The sequence below is a fragment of the Barbus barbus genome (genome assembly GCF_936440315.1).
Source record: "Barbus barbus genome assembly, chromosome: 13".
Classification (NCBI taxonomy): domain Eukaryota; kingdom Metazoa; phylum Chordata; class Actinopteri; order Cypriniformes; family Cyprinidae; genus Barbus; species Barbus barbus.
The window spans coordinates 6,652,638-6,674,998 of NC_136741.1; the positions used below are offsets into that span (position 1 = coordinate 6,652,638).

Here is a 22,361-nt window from a genome sequence, read left to right on the forward strand (position 1 = left end):
TCTCCCTGCATGTTCTCTGTCACAATACCTGGAAGTCCTGATGGATGCCCTGAAACCGCTCTGCATCGTGGGCCAGCTGGTTCCGCATGTCCTCAGAGTTGGTGAAAATGCTCTGGAGGTGAGCCCAGGTGCGATGAACCGCCAACCATGTGCCAATGACCAGATCAGCCACCACCAGCTTCCGCTGCCAGCCACTCACCTCCACCATGAAATACTCCACATACTTACTCATGAGAATATTCTGCAACTGAACCTGAGAAACACACACAACTGAATTTACCTGAACTGAGCCAATTAAATGAACAGATCGAGCCAATCTGAACTGATCCAAACATAACTGATTCAAACTGAACTAGACTAAACTGAATTGAGATTAAGTGATCAGAACTGACCTGTATTGAATCCAACTAATTGGAATTAGAAATAGACTGATTTAAACTGATCATAACCAAACTAAATCTGATCTGAACAGAACCAAACTGGCCTGAACAAACTGATTGGAACTGATTTCTGCTAAACCCAGCTGACTGATACAGGAAGTTACCTGGTTGTCCTCCAGGGTTTCAATCAGGTTTTCATCAGCTTTGAGCAGAGGTGTTCCACTTGTGTGTGTTTCATATGACAGAGACATCATGGACCATGTCTGCTTGATCTCACCCAGAATCTGCTCACACAACATTTTATTATGACCTAAAAATCCCTCAGAGAGTTTCTCAGAAATGATTTCAATCTCCTTCCTGTACCTTCTCAATTCCCATCTCTTTGACTGCTTTGTCCACAATGTTCTTCACTTCCTCCTCCACATGGTGGAGCTGCATCTCTAAGAGATCACCAAGTGTGGCGTTCTCATCCATCACAAAACTTACCTACAAGGACAGAATGAGGGAATGCTCTATTACTCACATGATGTTTTTTTCTTTATCACTCAGCTGATATATTTATTATTGTTTTTTAATTCTTTCTAAACAGCAGGTAATGTCAGCTTATGGTTATGCTGTGCTGGTTTGTGTTTACCCCTGTTGTGCGCATGAACTGTTGCCAGTGTCTTTCTCTGACAGCAGAGTTTTGAAGTTCGTTAACAGCTCTCAGTGATGTCAACAAATTCTTAACGATGGATTCCAGACTGCTGTTGACAGACGTCCCACGCACGCACCTCTTTGTCCAGAGTGTTCATCTCCTACAAATATACAGGCACTCCAATTCTATGATAATTCGTCACAAAGCAACGATAAACATGCATTACGAGGCCCTGTTTCATTTATTTTGACTGATATTTCTCATAAATCTAATCCAATGACTCATTTTGTGCATATGGTGAACAATGAAGAAAGACAATTTTTGTATTTAAATGGTACCTTAGCAAACCTTCTGAGCTCCATATACATCTGTTCCACATTGATCTCCTTCCATGGAGTCTTAGTCCAGTCTGAGATGCTGGACTACATCCCCCATCATTCCCAAGACAATGCCAACCAGAGAAGAATATTGGGACAAAATTTTAGAAAGACCAAGACTAACTTTAAATGACTTTTTCTGTATGTGTGTAAGTTGGTTATTATGAGAACTTTGTACTGTAGATCTTTTATGTAGTAAAGATTACCTTAACAAACACAACCATATCCCAGACTGCTTTAACCAGGATGATGTCTGACCGACACTGTCGAAGTTGTTTGTAGTCAGGGAAACTGAACTTGTGTGTAGACGAATCGTGCAGTGGCTCATTTGGAGAATGAGATGTCTAAGCTTCAACAAACAGCCAATCTGTTCGAAGTCAGTTTCCCTGACTACAGACTATAAGTGTCTTTTATCTGTGTTTGTGTACACAGATAAAATACATTTATACATGCACATTTAAACAATGTAAGAATAAAACCTATTTAAAACATACATGCTCACTCAGACATAAAAAAATAGCAAGAGCACCTTGTCAATGAGTTTGTACGGCTCCTGCAGGTTGGTGGAGAATATGGACTCAGTGCAGAACTGTTCCCTGAATTCATGCGGTTTAATCTAGGAAACAAACCACAGATGCTCAGAAACATCTCAATAGGATTTTTTTTCACTGGCTTTGACAAAAATTGGTCCTAAAACAAAAATAATATTTTCTTTTTGCAACATTTTTTATATTTATAATATAATATTATAAAACAAATATTGTAATTATAATAATTTTCTAATATTACAAATATAATTGTATTTAATTTTTTCATATTTTTAATAATACTAAATATCTTATCTTTGTATGTGTATTTAAATATAAAAAATTAGTACAAATACAATATTAGGCTCTTAATTTGCAATAATATCTGGAAACTGTACAATTATAATGTGATGATGAAAGCTATGAATTCAAACACACTTTTTCCATGACTATCACAAATTTCATGTTAGCCGGCTAGATGACGATAAATATTTAAGTTAAGCTTCAAAACTGGATTACTCATTGATGCAAGCTTAAAAAGTTTATCATGCTGATGATTTTGTGCACTTTTCTATTCACAGTTTTGACTGATTTCAGCCCCTCACCTCAAACTGAACACACTTCCTGCGGATGACAGCAACTTCATTGGCCTGGAGAGGAGCAACCTCATGTTTTACTGTAAATGCCACCTTCTTGAGATTCTTCCATTTCTCTGGCAAGGACTGTGAAACCACACGGGTATGTGAGGCGGTAGCGTGGACAGAAAAGTAGCAGAATCAGATGCATGTAAGTGAAGTTACAAAATGTTCAAAAGAAGTTCACAAATCTCAAACAAACATTAAACAAGGACACCTTAGAATGAAAAATGGTTTGTTATGGGACTTTTTTAAATTAATAAAGAATAACAATATGACTGAGTGTGATATTGCTTTTATACAACAGTGAAAAAAGCTGAAAGTTAATACTGAGTAACTTGCAGAGACAACACTGGCACTTATTTTGTGTATTTTTTCTCCACCTACAAAAATAGTTTGAACAAAGTTCTTGATAGTTGCAAGGTTACTGCTTAAAGGGTCAGTTCAACCAAAAATGTAAATTTTGTCATCAATTACTCAGGATGTTCAAAACCCACAAGACATTTGCTCATCTTTAACAATGAAAAGTATTAAATTAATTACTCAATTAGATCTGTATAAATACAGAAAAAGCTATCATATCTTTTCAAAAATAAAAAAAGGGGATCATGTCTCTTCAGAAAACTTGGGTTACTTTTAGGATTTCTTTATGAATTTTTTGAATCATCAAAATTTTGGTGAAATGGACTTTCACCGAATGGACAAAAACCTCTCAGGTTGCAAAAAATAAAATAAAAAATGATTCAAAAATGAACTAAACGACATGAGGGTGTGTGATTGAAGATGATCATTTTTGAGATTTGAAAAAAAAAAAAAAAGTAAAAAAAAACAAGTAAAACATACATGGATGGCATGTACTCAATATTTTAGAAAACTGATAAATTTTACTCAATCCTGACTTTAATGGCGAAAAGTCAAAATTAATCACTCCCAAATCTCTATGACATTCTGGCCTCTAGTTAGCTCACTTTTTCACAAACCCATTGAAAATATTTCATGAAAGACTGATATATTAAATAAATAATTTAATACCATTAAATATGTATTCTTTTATGAATGTGCTTGTTTTGTGTGTTCTTAGACAGGGATTGGCAAACTATGCCCATTAGAAACAATTAAGTATCATTCTCCTTTTTATATTACACATGCATTTGTATTAAAATACATTAACCTCATTAAAACTGAACTTTTATTATATAACTGACCAGTCAAATTCAGGCAAATTATTTACTTGTTCGTGGGTTCACCAAGCTGCAAACCAATAGAACACACTCCAGTGACTCAAAACAAAAGATTCCTAAAGTTTTCAAAGCTCAATGAAGTAGGGTTTCAAATTCTAGTTTCTAAAAATAAAATAAAAATAGCAATAAAAAATAACAATTTATAACGTTTTTTTCCCCCACAGACCCCTTCATAAACCCTAATTTGAAAACCACTGCTTCATTCTGTAATTATTAGTCACACAAACCTTCTCCCTCTGGGTGTCCAGGATGCGCTGACAGAGATTGACCTCCTCCTGGAACATGACCAGCAGCTGAGAGTAGTTTGGAGAAAAAAGCTGGTGAACCCTCGGCCTCTCCAACAAAGTGCCAAACATCTGTAGGAGCTACAAACACAGGCTTTCAATGTTAGAGGCTTAGAGACAGGATTTTCGCACACACTGAATTAAATAATGCCAATAATAAACCTTGTGTTTTGCTGACCATATGCATGTCTGTTCATTCATTACTGAGCATCTGTGTGGGTGTGCGTGTGCATGATACCTTAAAAGCAGACTCTAGGCCCGGCGAGTGTTGGAAGGCCAAGTTTATTACTATCCCCAGTCTCTGGTCAAAGTCTCTGTTCTGTTCCATGAATCGATTATAGTCGCACACAAACTCCTAGAAAACAGCAGGGAGAATGTGATTGTACAGTATATAAATGTGAGCACACACACTATGTGTGTGTGTGTGTGTGTGTGTGTGTGTGTGTGTGCACGTTTATGTGGTTTATGAGAACAGAAATTTGTATAATGACATGGGTATGACAGAGGTATTACAATATGAAGGTGGTTTATGAGGACACTGCCTATGTCCCCGTAATTCAAAAGGCTTAAAAAACATACTAAATGGTGTTTTTTTTTTTTTTTTTTTAAGTATATTCTCTGATGAACCAGCAGCCAGTGAAGAGATCTGAGAATAGGAGTGATGTGTTCATGTTTGCGATGCTCAGAAGAAGTCTGGCCGCAGCGTTTTGGACTAGCTGAAGACGTGCAATTTGCGATTTAGATATTCCGCAATATAAAGAATTGCAGTAATCTAGCCGAGATGTGACAAACGCATGAACAGCCATTTCTAGAGTTTGGAGTGAGAAAGTCTCTGATTTTAGACTAACCCTAATCCTGAACTGGCAGGGTGTTTTGGGTCATTGTCCTGATGCACTTCCCAATGAATCTTGGCAAGATGATTTTGTACCCTTCCAAATTCATTCTCCTACTGTCATCATACATTAAGTTATCAGTAAAGTTGAGAGGGCCTGTTCCAGAGACAGCAATGCATGCTCATGCCATGACACCACCTCCACCATGCTTTACAGATGAGGCTGTATGCTTGGGATCATTGCAGTTCCCTTTTTTTCCTCCACATTTTTGCTTTCCCATCACTTAGATAAAGGTTCCTCTTTGTCTCATCGGTCCATAAACAGTTCCAAAACTCTTCTGGCTCACCTTTGTGCTTTTTTGCAAACTCTAATCTTGCCTTTCTATTTTTGGTGCTGGTCAGAGATTTGCATCTTGCTGTGTAGCATCTGTAATTCTGTGTCAAAGTCTCCTGAGGACAGTAAATTGTCAGAGTATCACCCCAGCTTTCTGGAAGTTGCCGGTGATTTTACAGACACTTCTTACAGAATTCATTTTTATAGCTTTTATGATTTGTGTGTCATCAACTACTGTTGTTTTCAATTTTGATCTCAGCTGATCAGGTCATTGTTGGTTGCTGGTGTCACTGGTGGTTTCCAAACTCTTGATTTCTCCATGCCCTTTGTTTTTGCTAGAGCTCTAACTGACTTCCTCTTTTCTTTTAGCATCCAAATTGCTTGCTTTTCTCTCAAAGTCAGCTCCCTCATCTTCATCCTGATTTGTGTGTGTCATCATCGAATGCAAGATTCAGAATGCAGAAGTAACTGATACGACACATTCCCTGCTTTTAATATCTGAAGAATTAATGCAACAGGACACAGCTGATCACTTAGAAAGACCTGTGAGGCAACTGTTCCAATACTTATGCTCACATCAGATAGAGGGATGAACTCTAAAAGTGCTGAACTTCTTAGCTGGTAAAACATCTGTGTTGAATCACCCAATAATAAAATGTGACATTCTGTAGTTTTGTCTCGTATTCATCTTTTAATCATATTTGTGAATGTCTTGACTCCACAGCCAACAGAGCAATTTTGTCTTTACTGTTCCAATACTTTTGGAGGGCACTGTATATATATATATATATAAAAAACCTGGATACCTGATAAACCCTGACTTCAGTATATTTAAAATATATATGTAAAAAAAGCACACTGATATCTATTTAATTTCCACCTGCTTCTGGATTCCTAATAAGTTTTCTTTCTGTTTAGTCCAGAAAATAAGCTCCACTGTGGGGCCTGGGTGGTTCCCCTGGTGCAGGAGCTTAGATGAGTCCCGCTGCAGCACAGAGCCCATCAGTTGACACCACTGAATCATCATGGTCTCAATGGAGTACAATAACGCCCTGTCAGTCAGACAGGTGTCCGAGCTACACACACACACACACACACAAATGTTACATGATATCACAAGCTTGGTAAATGTTTGATCAAATGATGATTGATTGATTGATTGAGTGAGTGATTGACACATAGTGTACATGTTCATACCTCAGCTGGTGCTCATCTTTTCTCTCCACACACAGTGGCCGGGGCGGTAGCGTTCGACCCTGATCTCGCCCTCTCAGTGTAACTGCTTCACGGAGAAGATGCTCAAGGTGTCTGCAAATGTCCTGACCGACCACCCGGGGCCAGGCGAACTGATTCTGGGGACTTCCCAGCACTGCGACCAACACCTATAAACATATGCTTTTTTTCCATTTTGTATAGATTGATTTTCATAATAATCAATAATTGATTTTGTTATCTCTTGCACCCCTTTACCTAAATTCATTACTTCAGACTTATGTGCCCTCTAGAAGCTTGCGTTCTGCAAGTGAACGTCACTTTATTGTGCCATCCCAAAGAGGCACAAAATCACTTACACAGACTTTTAAATTAAATGTTCCCTCCTGGTGGAATGACCTGCCTTAGCCATCTTCAAGAATCGGCTAAAAACACATCTCTTCCATTTTTATTTGACCCTCTAACTCCAGCACTCTCTATTGTAATTCTATTCTTTAAAAAAAAAAAAAAAACTTGCACCTTTTAGACTAGCACTCTATTCATTTACTAACTGCTTGTTTACTTTAAAAAAAATAACACTAGCTTCTCTATTTTTTTTCGTTAAAATTTTTTTTTCGTTCATTAACCATTGAGGTTATGAGTTTCTGGAGTTTTGGTGTTGGAATTTGGTCCCATTCTTGCCTGATATATGTTTCTAGCTGAAGAGAGCTCCAAATGTTCTCTATAGGTGAAAGATCTGGACTGCAGGCAGGCCAATTCAGCACCCGGACTCTTCTACTACGAAGCCATGCTGTTGAAATAGCTGCAGTATGTGGTTTTGCATCGTCCTGCTGAAATACACAAGGCCTTCCCTGAAATAGATGTCATCTGGAGGGGAGCATATGTTGCTCTAAAACCTTTATATAAATTTCAGCATTCATAGTGCCTTCCAAAATATGCAAGCTGCCCAAACCGTATGCACTTACGCTGGCCACACACTAGAGGATTTTAAGCCCGATTTTAAGGCCGATTTGCACCCCCAAATGATTGGGAGGGGTGACCCGATGTGGGCTTTTTGTCCAAAAATCCCTATTGATAGTTTTCACGTGACATCACACCCTTTGGCAAATGGCCAAAACTGGCATTTTGTTCAGAAATACCTTTGTTTTATTCCTTTGAGAGGTGATCTAAATATTTGCAGCTGTGAAAAATTGACACGCTTGTGCAGCAGTTCTATGGACGTTTTGCCCTCCAAGTCTTTGAGACAGTCACGTGACTGAAAACTATCAATTGTGTGGTGTCATTACGATTATTTATCTGCTCCCGATCAAGACGGAGCGTCGCCGAACTCATGTTTGCGTATGCACTTACGCTGGCGAACTCATGTTTGCCAGCGTAAGTGCAAGTCGTGGCCTAATGGTTAGAGAGTCGGACTAGTAATCGAAAGGTTGCGAGTTCGAGCCCCCGGCCGGCAGGAATTGTAGGTGGGGGGAGGGAATGTCCAGCGCTCTCTCCACCCTCAATACCACGACTGAGGTGCCCTTGAGCAAGGCACCGAACCCCCAATTGCTCCCCGGGCGCTGCAGCATGGCTGCCCACTGCTCCGGGTGTGTGTTCACGGTGTGTGTGTGTGTGTGGATTTGTTCACTACTCACTGCTGTGTGTGTGCACTTGGATGGGTTAAACGCAGAGCACCAATTTCGAGTATGGGTCACGACTTTTTTTTTACTTTTACTTTTGATATTTACAACTCTTGATCGGGCTGCCTCTGATGTGATACCCGCGATAGCCAATGAGAAAGAGAAAGCGTCACTCACCGGATGTTGCGTGCTTCTATAGCTGAAACCTGCCAGCCACAAACATGCTGTGAAAGCAAAGAACATCATCCATATCCTTTTGTATACTTTGTTTTTCACTGTGAAACAGAACGCATGCCAGGAGAGCCAGCTGACAACATTGATTGTCCTCTATTTGTTTTTCTTCTCGAAGTCAAGTCCGTGAGATCACGTGTCACTGTGAAATCATTCCTACAATCTTCAAGTGTGCGGTCTCGCGGTCTGGTCAAATGATCTAGTGTGTGCGTTCAGAGGATTATAAGACTAAAAATCGGTTGAACCGTCTTCATGTCTGTGGTCTCCCATGGTTTTAAAATCGGTTAAGATTTGAAAATCGTCTAGTGTGCAGCTAGCATTATGCACCCTAATACCATCAGAGATGCTGGCTTTTGAACTGAACGCTGATAACACGCTGGAAGGTCTCCCTCCTCTTTAGCCCGGAGGACACGGCGTCTCCAACAAGAATGTCAAATTTCGACTATATAGAACACTTTTCCACTTTGAAACCGTTTTAACATTTTAAATGAGCCTTGGCCTACCGGACACGACAGCGCTTCTGGACCATGTTCACATTTGGCTTCCTTTTTTCATGATAGAGCTTTAGTTGGCAGCTTTAGTTGGCATAGAGCTTTAGTTGGCATGTTTACCGACAGTGGTTTCTGCAAGTATTTCTGGGCCCATTTACTAATGTCAATGACAGTGTCGTTTGACCATCCAACAAAGGTCTTCGGCCTTGTCCCTTACGCACAGAGATTTCTCCAGTTTTTCTGAATCTTTTGATGATGTTATGCCCTGTAGATGTTGAGATTGGCAAAGTCTTTGCAATTTGACGTTGAGGAACGCTGTTTTTAAAGTATTCCACAATCTTTTTACGCACTCTTTCATAGATTGGAGAGCCTCTGCCCATCTTTACTTCTGAGAGACTCTGCCTCTCTAAGATATCCCTTTTATAGCTAATCATGTTACCGACCTCAATCTTTTCAAAATTTCTTGCTTTTTCAGCCCTTTGTTGCCCCTGTGCCAACTTATTTGAGACCTGTTAGCAGGCATCAAATTTGAAATGAGCTAATTTCCACAAGTTGATGGACTTAATGAAAAGTCTATAACATACTTTGGTTACAATTTCTCAATGGTAGTGTAAAACAATACCCTTTTTACCCTGTCAAAATCAGCTCTTTTCAAAGCAAGCCGTTTTGTTGCATGCCGCTTTAAATGCTAATGAGCTCTGCTGACTTTCTTCCATGGGGTGACAAGCCATTCTCATGAAACTGTTTACTTTAGCATAATTTAGCTGCACAAGAACCTTATTAGGAAAGGCCATTTGCAAAGATTAAAAAAATTCTTCTACTCACTTCTTCTGCAAGTGAAGCTGAATCACGAATAATTTGAGCGAAGATAGACACATTTAGGTAGATCGGGGGCACATTCCCTTCAAAAGTGATTTTGAAGGGAAAAATAAACAAATCCTCTGCGTCTTCAGAGGCTCAGATGTAAATGAGTAAATGGAGTAAATGACGACTGCTATGTTCATTATTACATCCAACAACAAAACACCTCAATCGCTTAGGGAGTCATTCTTGTCTACATCTGCTCCGGAGTTGAAACAATGGCGGACTGTTACAGCTTCCTCAGGGCGGGTCTAAGGTAAAACACAAGTGTCAGTCAACTATCCTGTGGGCGGCCTTAATCTGTGTGACATCACACAGAAAAAAGAAGCTGAGAACGGCTTGATTTGAGAATGATTTTAGGAGATTAATAAAAAACCACTGGGTGGATTTTTATCATTATGGTTGTGTACAGACACTGCCAACACAGATTTATGTTCAAACAACATGTAAAAGTGCATTTCGCATCCGATGACCCCTTTAAGATGAAGTGCTAAAATTACAAAAATTAAAACTGACATAAAAAAGTAAATATAAATATAAAAAATAAAAATGACAAAAGCACATAAAATTACTAAAAAGTAATAAGAATTAAAACTGAAACTTGATAATGAAAATATAAATTAAAGCTAATTCGAAAAATAAATAAATACCATAATAGAATATAAATAATACTAAAATAGCACTGCCTCCAAGTAATATTGTCCAAAGACCAGTAACTAATCAAACATTTAACAGACAGTTCTTTAGCTACTAAGTTAAACTTGAGCCAAACCTAACACTACTTAATTTAATCTTTCATTAAACATTTATATAATTTTTAAATAGGTAAATCAATTCTGATTTGTAAATTTTGTAAGCATCACTTGGTGTGCCTTGTAATGAATCAGACATTATAAATTAAATTAAATGTGTATAATATAATATAATATAATCATTTCCCATTCTGCTCTAAAAGCTCCTAAAAGACCAATCTGAACCAACCCTAAGTATAACGCTAAAGCGCTACATTATTTCATCCATTATATATGGTCTAGGCTACTTTTAAATAAATAAGGAGATGTAAATTCTGTATCACTGAGTGTGCCTTATAAATAAGTCAGACGTTAAAATTAAAATATAATTTTACAATGTATAAGCTAAACTGCCTAGTTGTGATAATACCTAACCTCTTTAGTTGTGTTTACCTGAGAGATGAGCACAGGAGTGTGATCCATGGGTTGTGCCGCAACCTCTCCGAGCCAGAGCTGGGTCCTAAAGGTGGTTTTGGAGATGACGCCCTTCTTTTTTTTAAAGACACACAGAAAAGGAAGAGGATCTCTTTGGGGAGGAAAAGACGGGCGTAGTGCTTTCAGATGTGAAAGCACTCGAAACAAGTGATTACTTATTTCGCAAACCAAAAGCCAATCAGTGCACTGAACATAAGAGACACTTGCAGAAGAAATGGCATCCTAACGCCACACTAAGAACAAAGTGAGTGAGACTGAATTTTCTGTTAGTCAGAACATTTAAGATGAGTGTGTATGACTATATTTGATATACTCACCTGCATGAAGAGTTCCTCCTGGTCCCACGAACAAAATGAGATACTCTCGCCAGCCCTGATCAAAGAAATCATGCAAAGCCCTCTGGTTCTCCTCCAATCCAATAAAATGGTTCCATTTGTCAGTTTTGAGTCGTAGAATGGTGAAGGCCTGTTCCCTGAGGAAGTCCACACGCTCATCAGAGATGGCACTCATCTTCACCTGCTCCATAGGAACTTGCACACCGGCCTCAGCCATGCTGAGAAACCGAAAGGAGGAGGAAAACAACTCAAGCCATGCAGTCCAGCGGTAAATTGTCCATTTACCAAAATGATGCAATGGCTTTATGTGGTCCCATCCGCTGGGTCGTTCTTTGCCTTCATCTCCAGTGGGGGAGAGAAACTGAACTCCTCCTGTAGAGTCAGGTCCCTGTGGAAACAGGATCAATGGCTTTTGTGTATCTGCACCCACGTTGTGTGAGAGAAGCACACACCTGGTGCTAATGAAACCTGAGTGTGCATTGGAAAAGCCAGCAAGAGTATCAGGCACATAGACACTGTATAACCTGATACCCACACATTTTAAGATGATCTGATGCATCATCTTTTATGTAACACACATGAAGAGTTCAGATGCAAAAGCCTCCAAGTGCACCTGAAATTTTAATCTAAAATGAGCATTTTTATCAGGCTGCTATGCTTAGGTTCAGTAATTTTACTCTAATGGCAAAGTATAGGTCCTTTCCTATGCAATTAAAGTGAAATAACTGAATATAACTATAGGGGCCTGATAAAAATACTTATTCCAGATGAAAAATTCAGATGGCATTTAGAGGCTTTTGCATCTGAACTCTTCACATTCAGAAGAGAAATGAAAATAATAGCAACTTAAAACTACAGCAGACTGTGACCCTCAAACTCACACCTTTAACAGAAGGACACTGCCCTCTATTGATGCCAAAGTTTGTGCCCACAGTGGTTTTTAAATGAACAATGAAACTTTAGTCCAGTCAATAGGTGGCAGTAAATCATACAATCCCACACCTTCACAACATCATAGAAGATGTTCAGTCTAAACCAGGGATGTCAAACTTAATTCCTGCGGAGTTTAGCTCCAACCCTAATGAAACACACCTGATCCAGCTAATCAAGTCCTTCAGGCTCAATTGAAACTACATGGTTTGTGTGTTGGAGCAGGGTTGGATCTAAACTCTGCAGGGCTGCGGCCCTCCAGGAACAGTTTGACACCCCTGGTCTAAACCATGTGAAGCCTGACATATGAAAGATTTCTTTTAGTGGAATAATTTATCGAAAATATTGAAAAAAAAACGGCTATATGTGCTTTTATGGCTAGACATGATATAGAAGAATAGCCGATGGAGCTCACACTCGAGGAGGAATAAAACACCTGTTTAATTCAGAGGCCCACAATAAACAAAAATATCTAATTGAATGCAATTGCCGTAAATTTTTATATGGCCAGAAAGTATGACATTTTGATAGCCTGTAATGTAAATCAACAAGCTCCTTATAACAATATAGCAGATTACTGCCATAAAATATGAATATCAATTTTCACCCAGTATCTCCCAGTAAGTATAATATAGTAGCCTAATAATATAGTGTAATAGTAAGATAATATTTCGCTACTTAGTTCTATAATCAAAGTTCTGCCGTTTTTATTTGTGGGGCAAATCATATAATACAATGCAATACAGTGACGATCAACAATGATGATGTATATGATACTCACATTTTTTCATGATTTTATTTTTTTATATATCATTGATGGATAATCAAGTTGCTGTCCAAAAATATTCATCAAGAAATATTGCTAACAATGTAAGTTACTTACATTCACAAAAAGTTCACAGCAAAAAGGCACATGTACCACGACCTGAAGGAGGACTATTTTAGTATTTTCATTTGCAAAAAGTATAAACTTTCAGTTAAACGACAGAAGGCATATAAAAGAATGTGTACAACAGGTTTTTCAGTTTTTCATTTAGAGGCCTTAGCAATTTGCGTATCAAATATGACACAGAAGGCTTATAGGGTTAATGACTGGGGGATATTTGGAATTTTACAAATTACGTTCTATTTTACCAGTTCTCACTATTCCTTAAGTATAAAGTAATTATGTGCACAATACAACAGAAAACACTGTCCACTACACTACATCCCATAATGCAATGTAAATGACTTGACCTTCCATTTCTAGTTTTGAACGAATCTGATGTCATAGCCAAATTGTATTAACAAGCGTGTTAATTTTTTGTATTTGAATGAAAGATACTATATTTTACACACAAAAAAATATGTAATTTTATTTTCATAAGATAACTGGATTTTCTGACTGTAACATGCAACATGAGGTCAGATGACAAGAACAAAGCAAACCAAATTGTTCCATAATGACTGCTGTTTCACTTACTAAATGCAGTAGGCAGTATTTAGCATAAAGTAAGCTAGTAGTATTCCATTCCAAACATACAGAATACCACACAGTATATACTGTATACAGCCTAAACAGTATGCACGCAATGACAAATGCTTCAAACGTATGCTTCATCAATGTTTAATTCAGTGAATGGGGTCCAGGTATCTCAGAAATAAAAAATTATTTTGCATTTAATAATTAATTTCATAAAAATGTCTCCAGCTGTGTAGAAATGTAAAAAAAAAAAAAAATACTGGGACTTTTATCAGATTTTAAATGTAAGATTAAGTTGAACACATTGCATTGTGGGGAAACAATGAATATACCCAGCACAGTGTGCACTGAAATTTCTGCAAAGTAAGGCATCCAGGCATTCTGTCATCCACATACTGTGCACAGAATACATACTATAAACAATGGGAAAATTTGTATGGCAGTATGCTATTTTTAATAGCCAGTATTTTGAGGTATTTGGGCTCATTCAGTTCATACATACATACCAACACCAGAAATTTGAAGCATTTAGAAACAAACTTTTAGTTATGAAGTCATAGGAAGGTTTCCGACTTTAATTGTGTTGCATTTGAAAAAAAAAAAGAAAAAAAAAAATTGTACAAAAGTAACATCAAATTTTACACGTTTAAAAAGTAATCAAAACGAGGAGACTTTGATACAACAGAATCAGTATTAGACTACATAAATTGTGGCTATAAACAGCTTGGGGCTGAAGAAAACAAAAAGAAATGGAAGATACATTATGAATGTTACAGGGATAATCTGGAGAGCAATAAGAGCAACGATACAAGAAAAAGAAAGTTTATTACACGATTGTTTTACTCTGCCACCTGATGTCTTGTCAAGATTCAGAGGAAATGTGACCGTGAGCGCAAAGACCACTAACATGACATCAAATAAAAATAAAAGCAAGAGTAAAGACACATTTGGACAGATCATGAGTCTCCTTCAAAGCAGACTGCGTCCTTCTCCTGCTGTCATTCTCACAGAACAGTCTCACTGTAATCACTCACACACGCACATCCTGGCTTTCCATGTACCATAACGTCCATTACACAATCACGCTCTCTAATGATCGTCCCCTGAACATATACATGAGCAAAAGTAAAAACACATGCAACTCCAGCATTTTATACTACAGATTATGATACAAAATAAGGCATTTCCGTGTATTTACTTGTGTATGAGCGCGAGTTCATATGAGCATGTAGATGCTTACGCGTGTGTGTCTCTCAGTAGAAACTGGAACCACATTTAATGTCATTTTTTGCCTTGTCTGTACAAAAGACTGCTATTGAACATAAATGGATAAGTCATTTTTAAAATATATATATTTTTAATATATATATATATATATTTTTTTTATCATATATATAAAAATTGATAGTGAAAAGCAGACGAGCTGTGAAAGGGACCGTGATTTTGGTCACTCCAAGACCTCGCTGGCAGACACAGTGACCAACTGGAGCGGGAGGTCGGAGTTTGAAAGAAGGTTCTGGGTGCCAGCCTGTTGCAGATTGGTGAGGATGAGAGTGGCTCCACCACCGGTGATGATGGTGTCCGAGGGGGTGGCAGCTTCTGTCTGACCTGCCCCAGTGTTGGAGTTTAGCCCTTTTTTATTCTGGTGAGTTTTAATGTGTTTGGCCAAATGGTCGCTGCGCATGAAACGTTTCGAGCACTCTAGGCACACAAACTTCTTCTCTCCTGAAAAACAAAAATAAGTGTAAAACAACATTCAATATAGAACTATTGGAAGTAGAGAAGCAAACTAAATTGACAGTGTTAGATCCTCATGTATAATGAGTCCAAATTAAATATGATGTAATTCTAGATCCTGATCTCTTCCAGTGTGCCCATACCTGTGTGTGTTCTGCGGTGACGCTGGAGTTCATCGCTGCGGGTGAATCTCTTGCCACAGTAACTCCATGAGCAAATGAAGGGTCTCTCTCCTGAATGCCAGCGTAGGTGAGCTCGGAGGTGAGATGTCTTACCGTACACCTTACCGCACCCTGGGATATGACAAATGTGTTGTTTCTTCTTTCCCATACTTGAACCTCTGAAATCATACAAAAAAATAAAAAATTATTCAGCTGTTAGAACTGGATTTGTGCCTCTGCATCGACAAGTACATTACCTTCCTCCAGCCTCTTTGCAGTTGGGACAAGTGCAGGCTACTCTACGTAGTCTCTTTCCCTCTAGGCCTGTCCCCTCCTTATCCTCCTCAACCAACCGCACATGCAGATGCGACAAATCATTGGTGTTCAGGGTGGAATTTGGCCAATCATCAGACTCTGGCTCCTCTTTAATTTGAATATCTGCACAAACAGAAAGGGGAGAATCATTTAAAAGAGATTGCAAGACAATCAAGAAAGTCCCCAAAATAAAACAGTTATTCTGGACTAATTTAATGACTTTAGCTATTTAATTCAAACAGGATTCCCTCTCCTTCAACCAATGAATTCCCATGACTTTAAATCATTAATTTTATAAGGAATCTAAAAGGTTTAATTAAAAACAGTTGCACTCACAAAAAGCTTTTTTATTTTAAGATGAGCATAAATATTTATATCATTCAAATATTGCATCTTCATTTCTATGAACTCTGTCTGAACTAGTAATTTTTAAGTATCTTTGTAAATATGAAGTATGTTTCTGCATACCTGTGTGGCATTCCGTCTCGTCTTGCTGGTACTGACCAACAGAATTCACTGTGACTGTCTGAAGATTCGGGATCTGTCCCACTGCACCTGTGGTGCCAGTTTGCCCAAGAGAAAGGGTCTGCACAGGGGCAAGGGTAATTTGGGGGGATGAGACCCCACTAGCAGCTGGCAGCTGTAGATTCTGCAGGTTCTGAACCCCTTGAACTTGGAAGGTTTGCCACTGGATCTGGCCGGTGGGAGAGACGGTTTGGGCTTGGATCAGAAACGTACCAGCATTCAGCAGCTGCACGCTTTGTAGTGTCTGCGCCGCCCCATCCGCCGCCTGCGCTGGTAAGAGCTGCACCATCGGTTCACCGCCAGCCATGTGGTTCTGCTGGATGTAAGATGGATCCTGCTGCCCGGCTGATACAGCAGTGGCTTGAGTGAGAACGCCAGTCCCATCTATAGTCTCAGGGAGCGATGTCGTCGTGGAGGAGGTGGTGGTTGGCACAAAGGCATTAGCGTTAGCATCATTGGCGTTAAGTGATTCTGTGCATTTGCTGTCACCCTGGTTATCGCTTGTTGAGGTGGTGGGACCAGTCATGATGAGCTGGCCATCTGCAGTAATGCTTGTCGCTATGGTCTGAGCACCAGCCAACCCCAAAGACTCGAGATCCATGTTACTCAAGTTATTTATTGGCACTAACGTGATGTTGCCCGGCAGCCCCATCGGTACATTAGCGACAACCTGGCCCTGTGCGCCATACCCTGAGCCAGCCAGTGAGATGGTGGGAATCTGCTGCACGTGCCCACTTTGACTCAGCAGGCCTTGGAGGTCATTAGCATTGGTGGCTGTAGCAATGCCCTGCGTCCCATCCGGAAGGATAGTAATGTCAGTACCCAGCGTGCGTCCATCTGCAGTGGGTGCTGCATAGCTTAGTGATGCCCCATCCGTCCCTTGGATGACCTGATACTGCACCCCATTGGCACCGGTGCCATCTACCCCCGCAGTCACAAAAACAGGCTGGGTCTGCCCTGCCATAGTCTGTAGTGGCACCACATATTGCCCGTTGCTGCCCAGAAGTCCTCCGCTGGGTACCTGCACTACTGCTGGCTCGTCTTTCACTGAGCTCACAGGCGTTAGAACCTCCCAGCGATCAGAGGAGCCCGTCAACTGGATGGCCGTGAGGTCTGTGGTCTGCTGTGAGGTGGAGAAAATACTATTATATTAGAACAAAAGCTTTATGACAAATTGTACCATACACACACAACAATTAGTTTAAAGGCCTGTTCACGTTGAAAACGATAACTATATTAATGTTCACATCAATGGACAATAACATTCTGTTTATAAGCAACGTGCTGCAGTTAGCTTTTCTGCTTCAAGTCCAGTGGATTCTGATTGGCTGTCAATGTCTTTACAGTTCCTAAGCTGGGAAAAAAAATCAATTCGAAAGTGATTCAAATTATATTGTCCCTCTGTGTCGTTAACGTTATAGCTGTGGCGTGAACTTCCCTATTCTCACAGAAAAATTATTGAAATTTTACAGAAATAGTTTGTCCTTTGTGTCAACAGGCCTGAACAAAGATCAAAAATAACAAAATTATGCATTAAAGTATAATTGTGATAAGCTTTTATGTCATAAGGTCTTTATAAAATATTAATGCCAAAAATTCATCCAAGCAAGCATCAGACCTCAATAAGGATAAAGCTTTTAACTAATAATTATAGCACGTTAAACACAGTACTTAAAGTCACAATGAAACAGAAGTAGCAATAGATATTTTCTTCCATATTGTAACATATATTGAGTGAAATATATTATCGAAATAGAAAACATGAAAAGACAGGGACTTGGTTCTATCCATCATTTTTTAGTTGGGGTTTGCACTAAAAAAAAAAAAAAAGAGAGGCAGATGAAGAAGAGCTTGCAGGGGTGGTTTTGCAAGCTCTTGCTCTCACCAGAATATTCAGTTATGACAAGTTGATTAGCAAGTACAAGGTCAAAGCATTAAACTTATGCAAAACAATAAACTTGTAATTTATAAATTAAACATATGCATGTATGAATTGTTCACAACAAGATCTATAACAGGAATTTTATAAACAGATGAGGGGAATTTTCATTTCATGCCGACTTTAACCTTAAGAGGTGTCACTCGGGACTTCAGTTCAGTTGTCTTTTTAATAACGAACATTAACGTCTTTCAACAGCTGTGCGTCTGCCAGAAAAGGCCAATCAAACGATCTATATTAACGTTACTTCAAAAGCCAAGAGCAAATGACAAAAGGTGACAAAGAGCTTCTGTTAGCCAGGTCTTAGCACGCGACCGCTCCAGGGGGAATGGTGGAGCTGTGGCGGATATGTGACAGCCTGGGCAGGGGTGGAGGCTTTTCCCGGTGGAGGGGTCCTCCCCTATCGTGGGGGTGACCCGGGATCACCGCAGGTAAAGCGGGCAAGGCGACGGTGGCGAGTCTGTCCGACCCACAATGGGCGGGTTTAAAAGGGTAAGAAAGTGGGTGGCCGTACAAAGAGAAGGCTCACAGGAAGTGTTCGACTTTTCCCCTATTTTTAAAACGTGTGAACTTCACCAAAACGCCACAACACCCCGCAAGACAGCGACAAACCAACAGGGAGATTCCATACCTGGTCCTGGGCGCCGCTGGCCGGCTGCAGAAAGTCGCTCTGACTGCTGTCCACGTCCAAGGCAGCCATTTCCTGCTGTTCTGGGGCTACGGAGACACAGCGAGAAAAAAAAACTCAAAACAAATTCATGCTCAACGAACTCCCACCTCGAAAAGGCGGAGATTAGCCGCCAAACCGCCTGGAATTTAAACGAATCAGGCGGTTCGTTCTGCTTTTGCGTTGCCTGAGCAACAGTCTATTCGAATGTTTACTTTGTTAAAGTGAGGCTTAGCTGGCTAACGGTTAGCGTCGCTGCTGAGAAAGATTAAACACTGAGCTAGCTCGCTTTGCTAATGGTTCTCCAAACTCACCGGCGGTGCTGTGCTTCGATCGGGCTAAGTGTTACGTACCAGTCATAGCGTGAAAAGGTAAAAAATCGGAGGTTTATCTGTTCATTTAAACTCCCAACATGATTGTTTTAATCAAAGGCGGGCTGTGATCGGAGATTCGGGTCGATTTTTTTTCTTATTTTTGATTGACGGTGCGGGAAACACAAAAGGTGGGGCTTCGGAGATTACCAGTGAAATTTGCGTCACGTAAACGGAAGACCCGCCTTTCTTCTACGACGTGATTGGCTGGGAGATTCGACTCCCTGGACGCGGAGTGGTCAAAGACGTACGTCTGTCAATTTCACGGCAAGAGCGTTTCCTGTTTGTTGTTCGCTTCGCAGATGCGGAGAGTCTTTGGAAATCTAGCTGGAATTGTTCACGTATGGCAGGAAGTTAGTTGCAACTCCGGTGGCCATTACACTAATAGACGTATTGTAAAACATTCAGTACAATCTGCACAATGTCACAACATTGTTGTACGTACCAATTAAAACTCTTCACGAAATGTATTTGATTTTTCACACAATGTGAGATTAGATTAAGACGTTTGCTATGTATGTAAATTAACTAGTTCTGTTTTGATCCACAGTGCAGCCCTGTTAGGCATCGGTTTAAGCACCTGGGTAAACAGCGCTTTGAGGACACAGCTGTGACTCCGGATGTCCTTAGAGACCAACTTTATCATAATAATCAAACCGCCTCATGCAGCTCATCTCTCACTTGCCCTGTACGCATTAACATCAGAATTACATTTTATATGGCTGTTCTGAACAATTCGGTACTCTCAAACTGGGCAATCCTCAGATTTCTTTCTCAAATGTTTTACTTGAGTTTGTAACAACTTGTTAAAAGTCTTTTTCAACCTCTTCCACCGTGTGCCCCTGTCCAGCAAGAATAACCTAAATCAAGTGTCTACATTTAAGTTCATATACAATACGTAAATTCACTTTAAAACCCTTTATGGCTCATAACTATGTGATATATATTTATGAGCCAATTTGAAAGTAAAGGTAATAATACTAGTTACTAATCAGAAACAAACAGATCCACACAGAATTGTGTAAAGTTACAATTATTGTTACCAATAAAATAATATACAGAACATTAATACTAGCCACTTTAAAAAGGTTACTAGTTTGGGGCATTTATGTTAAAAAACCAAACTGCTATCACAAGTCTCTGTATTCCAGTCGCATACAGATCTCAAATCTACATACCTAACACATCAAAATAACACCATCAGTGTCAGTAGATGTAAAAGCAATTAAAAAGTAGAAAACATTAAAACGCACTTTCAATCTTTGGTTCTACTTTCCAGCTGCGCTGCTTCAAGTCTTGAATGGTTTGGCATTCTCCGTCTCTGGTGTTGGGCTCCTCCGTCTGGCAACCCATTTCACGACTTGTCTTGGGCTGACAGTACAGAGATAGATTAGGTTTAACATGTATAGTATTGAAAGCATAAGACAAACAAATAAACTTAATATGATATACAGAGTAAGTAGCCAATTATAGGCACAATTTGCCCTTTAAAGCAATGTAATAAGCCAGTCATGGGTCATCAAATTAATGGGTCAATCAAATACATTTTATAAAAATTTCTCTGATGTCCACTTAAAATGTTAGCAAGATTGTTCTATTTGTAAAGTAAGAATTTTTATGAGCTTAAATCATGAAAAATGACAAAATGTAAATTATTATTTATTGAAAACTAACCAGAAAATAACATATATATATATATATATATGTATGTTATTTTCTGGTTAGTTTTCAATAAATAATAATTTAAATTTTTGTCATTTTTCTATACATATATAACTATACATATATCAGGGGAACATAATTATGCAAATTGAATTCTCTCTCAATCAATACAAAAAACAGCCCTAATTTGATCATAATTTAGAAGTAATATGCCATTTTCTATCCTGTTTTTGACCCACTCTTTGAAACACTGTTTTGGGAGGCCTGCTGCACTCAACACTTGGAAGTGCCCATTGCTATGATTGGGTAACAGTTTAGAGTGAATATATAAAACACTATAGGTCATTTTGGTTAAAAGCTTATAAATGATAAGTATATATCAACCAAAACGCAAAAGTGATAAATGGTAAAAACATTGTTACTCACACTTATGTGTTGCGACATTACTGTCGGATCCAATATAGTCGGCACTGCATCATTTTTAATTTTCAGTCTCTCTGAAAAGCCTGCATCAAACTGTGACTTGTTTAAAAATGAATCCGCAGTAAAATGAAGTGAACAAATAAACAATGTCTTATTGACGTGATCTGGAACAGCATCCAAAATAAAATTCATCCACTCTTTCCTAATGTTAGGATCACAAGGAAGGCAATGCAAAGACTGTGTTTTCCCACAGCTTGGCACTACACAACGTCTTGCTATCCTCGGAGGCATCTCTATTGTTTTGTTGCTTGAGTAATCCTTTTTCCAATTAAAGCGCTACCTAAAGAAAAAAGAAAAGCCAATTCACACTGATGTTAAAGTTAACTGGCAAAATAGATTTCAGCCAAAAAGTGTTGAATTCACTTGATTTAGACCTTCAGTTAAAATAGTATCCAAACCCCTTACAAATGGGGTTTGAGGACAGCTCATTCGTTATCTGCAATTTAATGCACAGATATTTTAGGTCATATTTTAATATCAAAAAGTGGTGTGGAAAATACTTTTATAGCTTTGCTCTCCTGCTGTGTTCATAAAATTGGGTCAAATTGACCACCGTTGATTTCCATGCAATTCACCAAAAATGAACACTATGAAATACACTAAAGAATCATGTAAAAACAACTCTTTATTACAGCTTTTACATTTTTATTATTACAAAAACTGTGTAAAAAAGAAGTAAATTTGACCAATATATTTTTGCGTTCAGAATTAGCTGCACAGGCACAAAATAAAAACATTTATTTTATGTTTTTTGTTATGATTACTTGTAGTGACTATTTACACACAAAGGAAAACTTTAAATAGTATATAGAATGTGTATACTTAGTGTAAATAGTATTCATTGCTATTTGTACATAACTATTTTGTTATGTCTGGTTCTTAAACAC

At 38.9% G+C, this 22,361-nt stretch overlaps 1 protein-coding gene and 1 pseudogene across 4 annotated transcripts in view; both read right to left on the reverse strand.

Moving 5' to 3' along the window:
• Positions 1 to 11,439, reverse strand: part of LOC306879216 (dynein axonemal heavy chain 11-like) — a 36,056-nt pseudogene extending 24,617 nt beyond the window's left edge. The window contains exons 1-13 of the transcript in view: positions 11,205 to 11,439; positions 6,445 to 6,616; positions 6,128 to 6,323; positions 4,320 to 4,436; positions 4,025 to 4,162; positions 2,527 to 2,643; positions 1,924 to 2,010; positions 1,601 to 1,738; positions 1,356 to 1,439; positions 1,015 to 1,177; positions 744 to 866; positions 545 to 664; positions 29 to 253 (exon numbers count right to left, since the gene is read on the reverse strand). The product of the transcript in view is annotated as a dynein axonemal heavy chain 11-like (transcript). The remainder of the gene's footprint in view (positions 1 to 28; positions 254 to 544; positions 665 to 743; positions 867 to 1,014; positions 1,178 to 1,355; positions 1,440 to 1,600; positions 1,739 to 1,923; positions 2,011 to 2,526; positions 2,644 to 4,024; positions 4,163 to 4,319; positions 4,437 to 6,127; positions 6,324 to 6,444; positions 6,617 to 11,204) is intronic.
• Positions 11,440 to 12,936: 1,497 nt separating this feature from the next.
• LOC306879068 (transcription factor Sp3-like) lies at positions 12,937 to 21,726 on the reverse strand. 3 transcript variants are annotated; one of them, XM_079431758.1, is made up of 7 exons: positions 21,418 to 21,726; positions 20,583 to 20,700; positions 18,923 to 19,008; positions 16,296 to 17,475; positions 15,770 to 15,950; positions 15,495 to 15,691; positions 12,937 to 15,339 (listed from the first exon to the last, which is right to left on the reverse strand). In XM_079431758.1, the coding sequence occupies exons 1-7, from the start codon at positions 21,703 to 21,705 to the stop codon at positions 15,062 to 15,064; spliced, it is 2,328 nt and encodes a 775-aa protein (XP_079287884.1). In that variant the 5' UTR covers positions 21,706 to 21,726; the 3' UTR covers positions 12,937 to 15,061. The 3 variants fall into 3 exon arrangements, with proteins under 3 accessions (XP_079287884.1, XP_079287885.1, XP_079287886.1); XM_079431759.1 differs by lacking the exons at positions 20,583 to 20,700; positions 21,418 to 21,726 and adding an exon at positions 19,312 to 19,557; XM_079431760.1 differs by lacking the exons at positions 20,583 to 20,700; positions 21,418 to 21,726 and adding an exon at positions 19,273 to 19,557.
• Between the last annotated feature and the right edge of the window lie 635 nt (positions 21,727 to 22,361).

Excerpts from the sequence above, each read along its gene's own strand:
- LOC306879068 (XM_079431758.1), bottom strand. The coding sequence starts at position 21,705 with ATGCCTCCGAGGATAGCAAGACGTTGTGTAGTGCCAAGCTGTGGGAAA. Across the intron at positions 17,476-18,922 it reads CCAGCGGCGCCCAGGACCAG|CAGACCACAGACCTCACGGC; the intron begins GTATGGAATCTC and ends TCCACCTCACAG. Across the intron at positions 15,951-16,295 it reads CGAGACGGAATGCCACACAG|ATATTCAAATTAAAGAGGAG; the intron begins GTATGCAGAAAC and ends CTGTTTGTGCAG.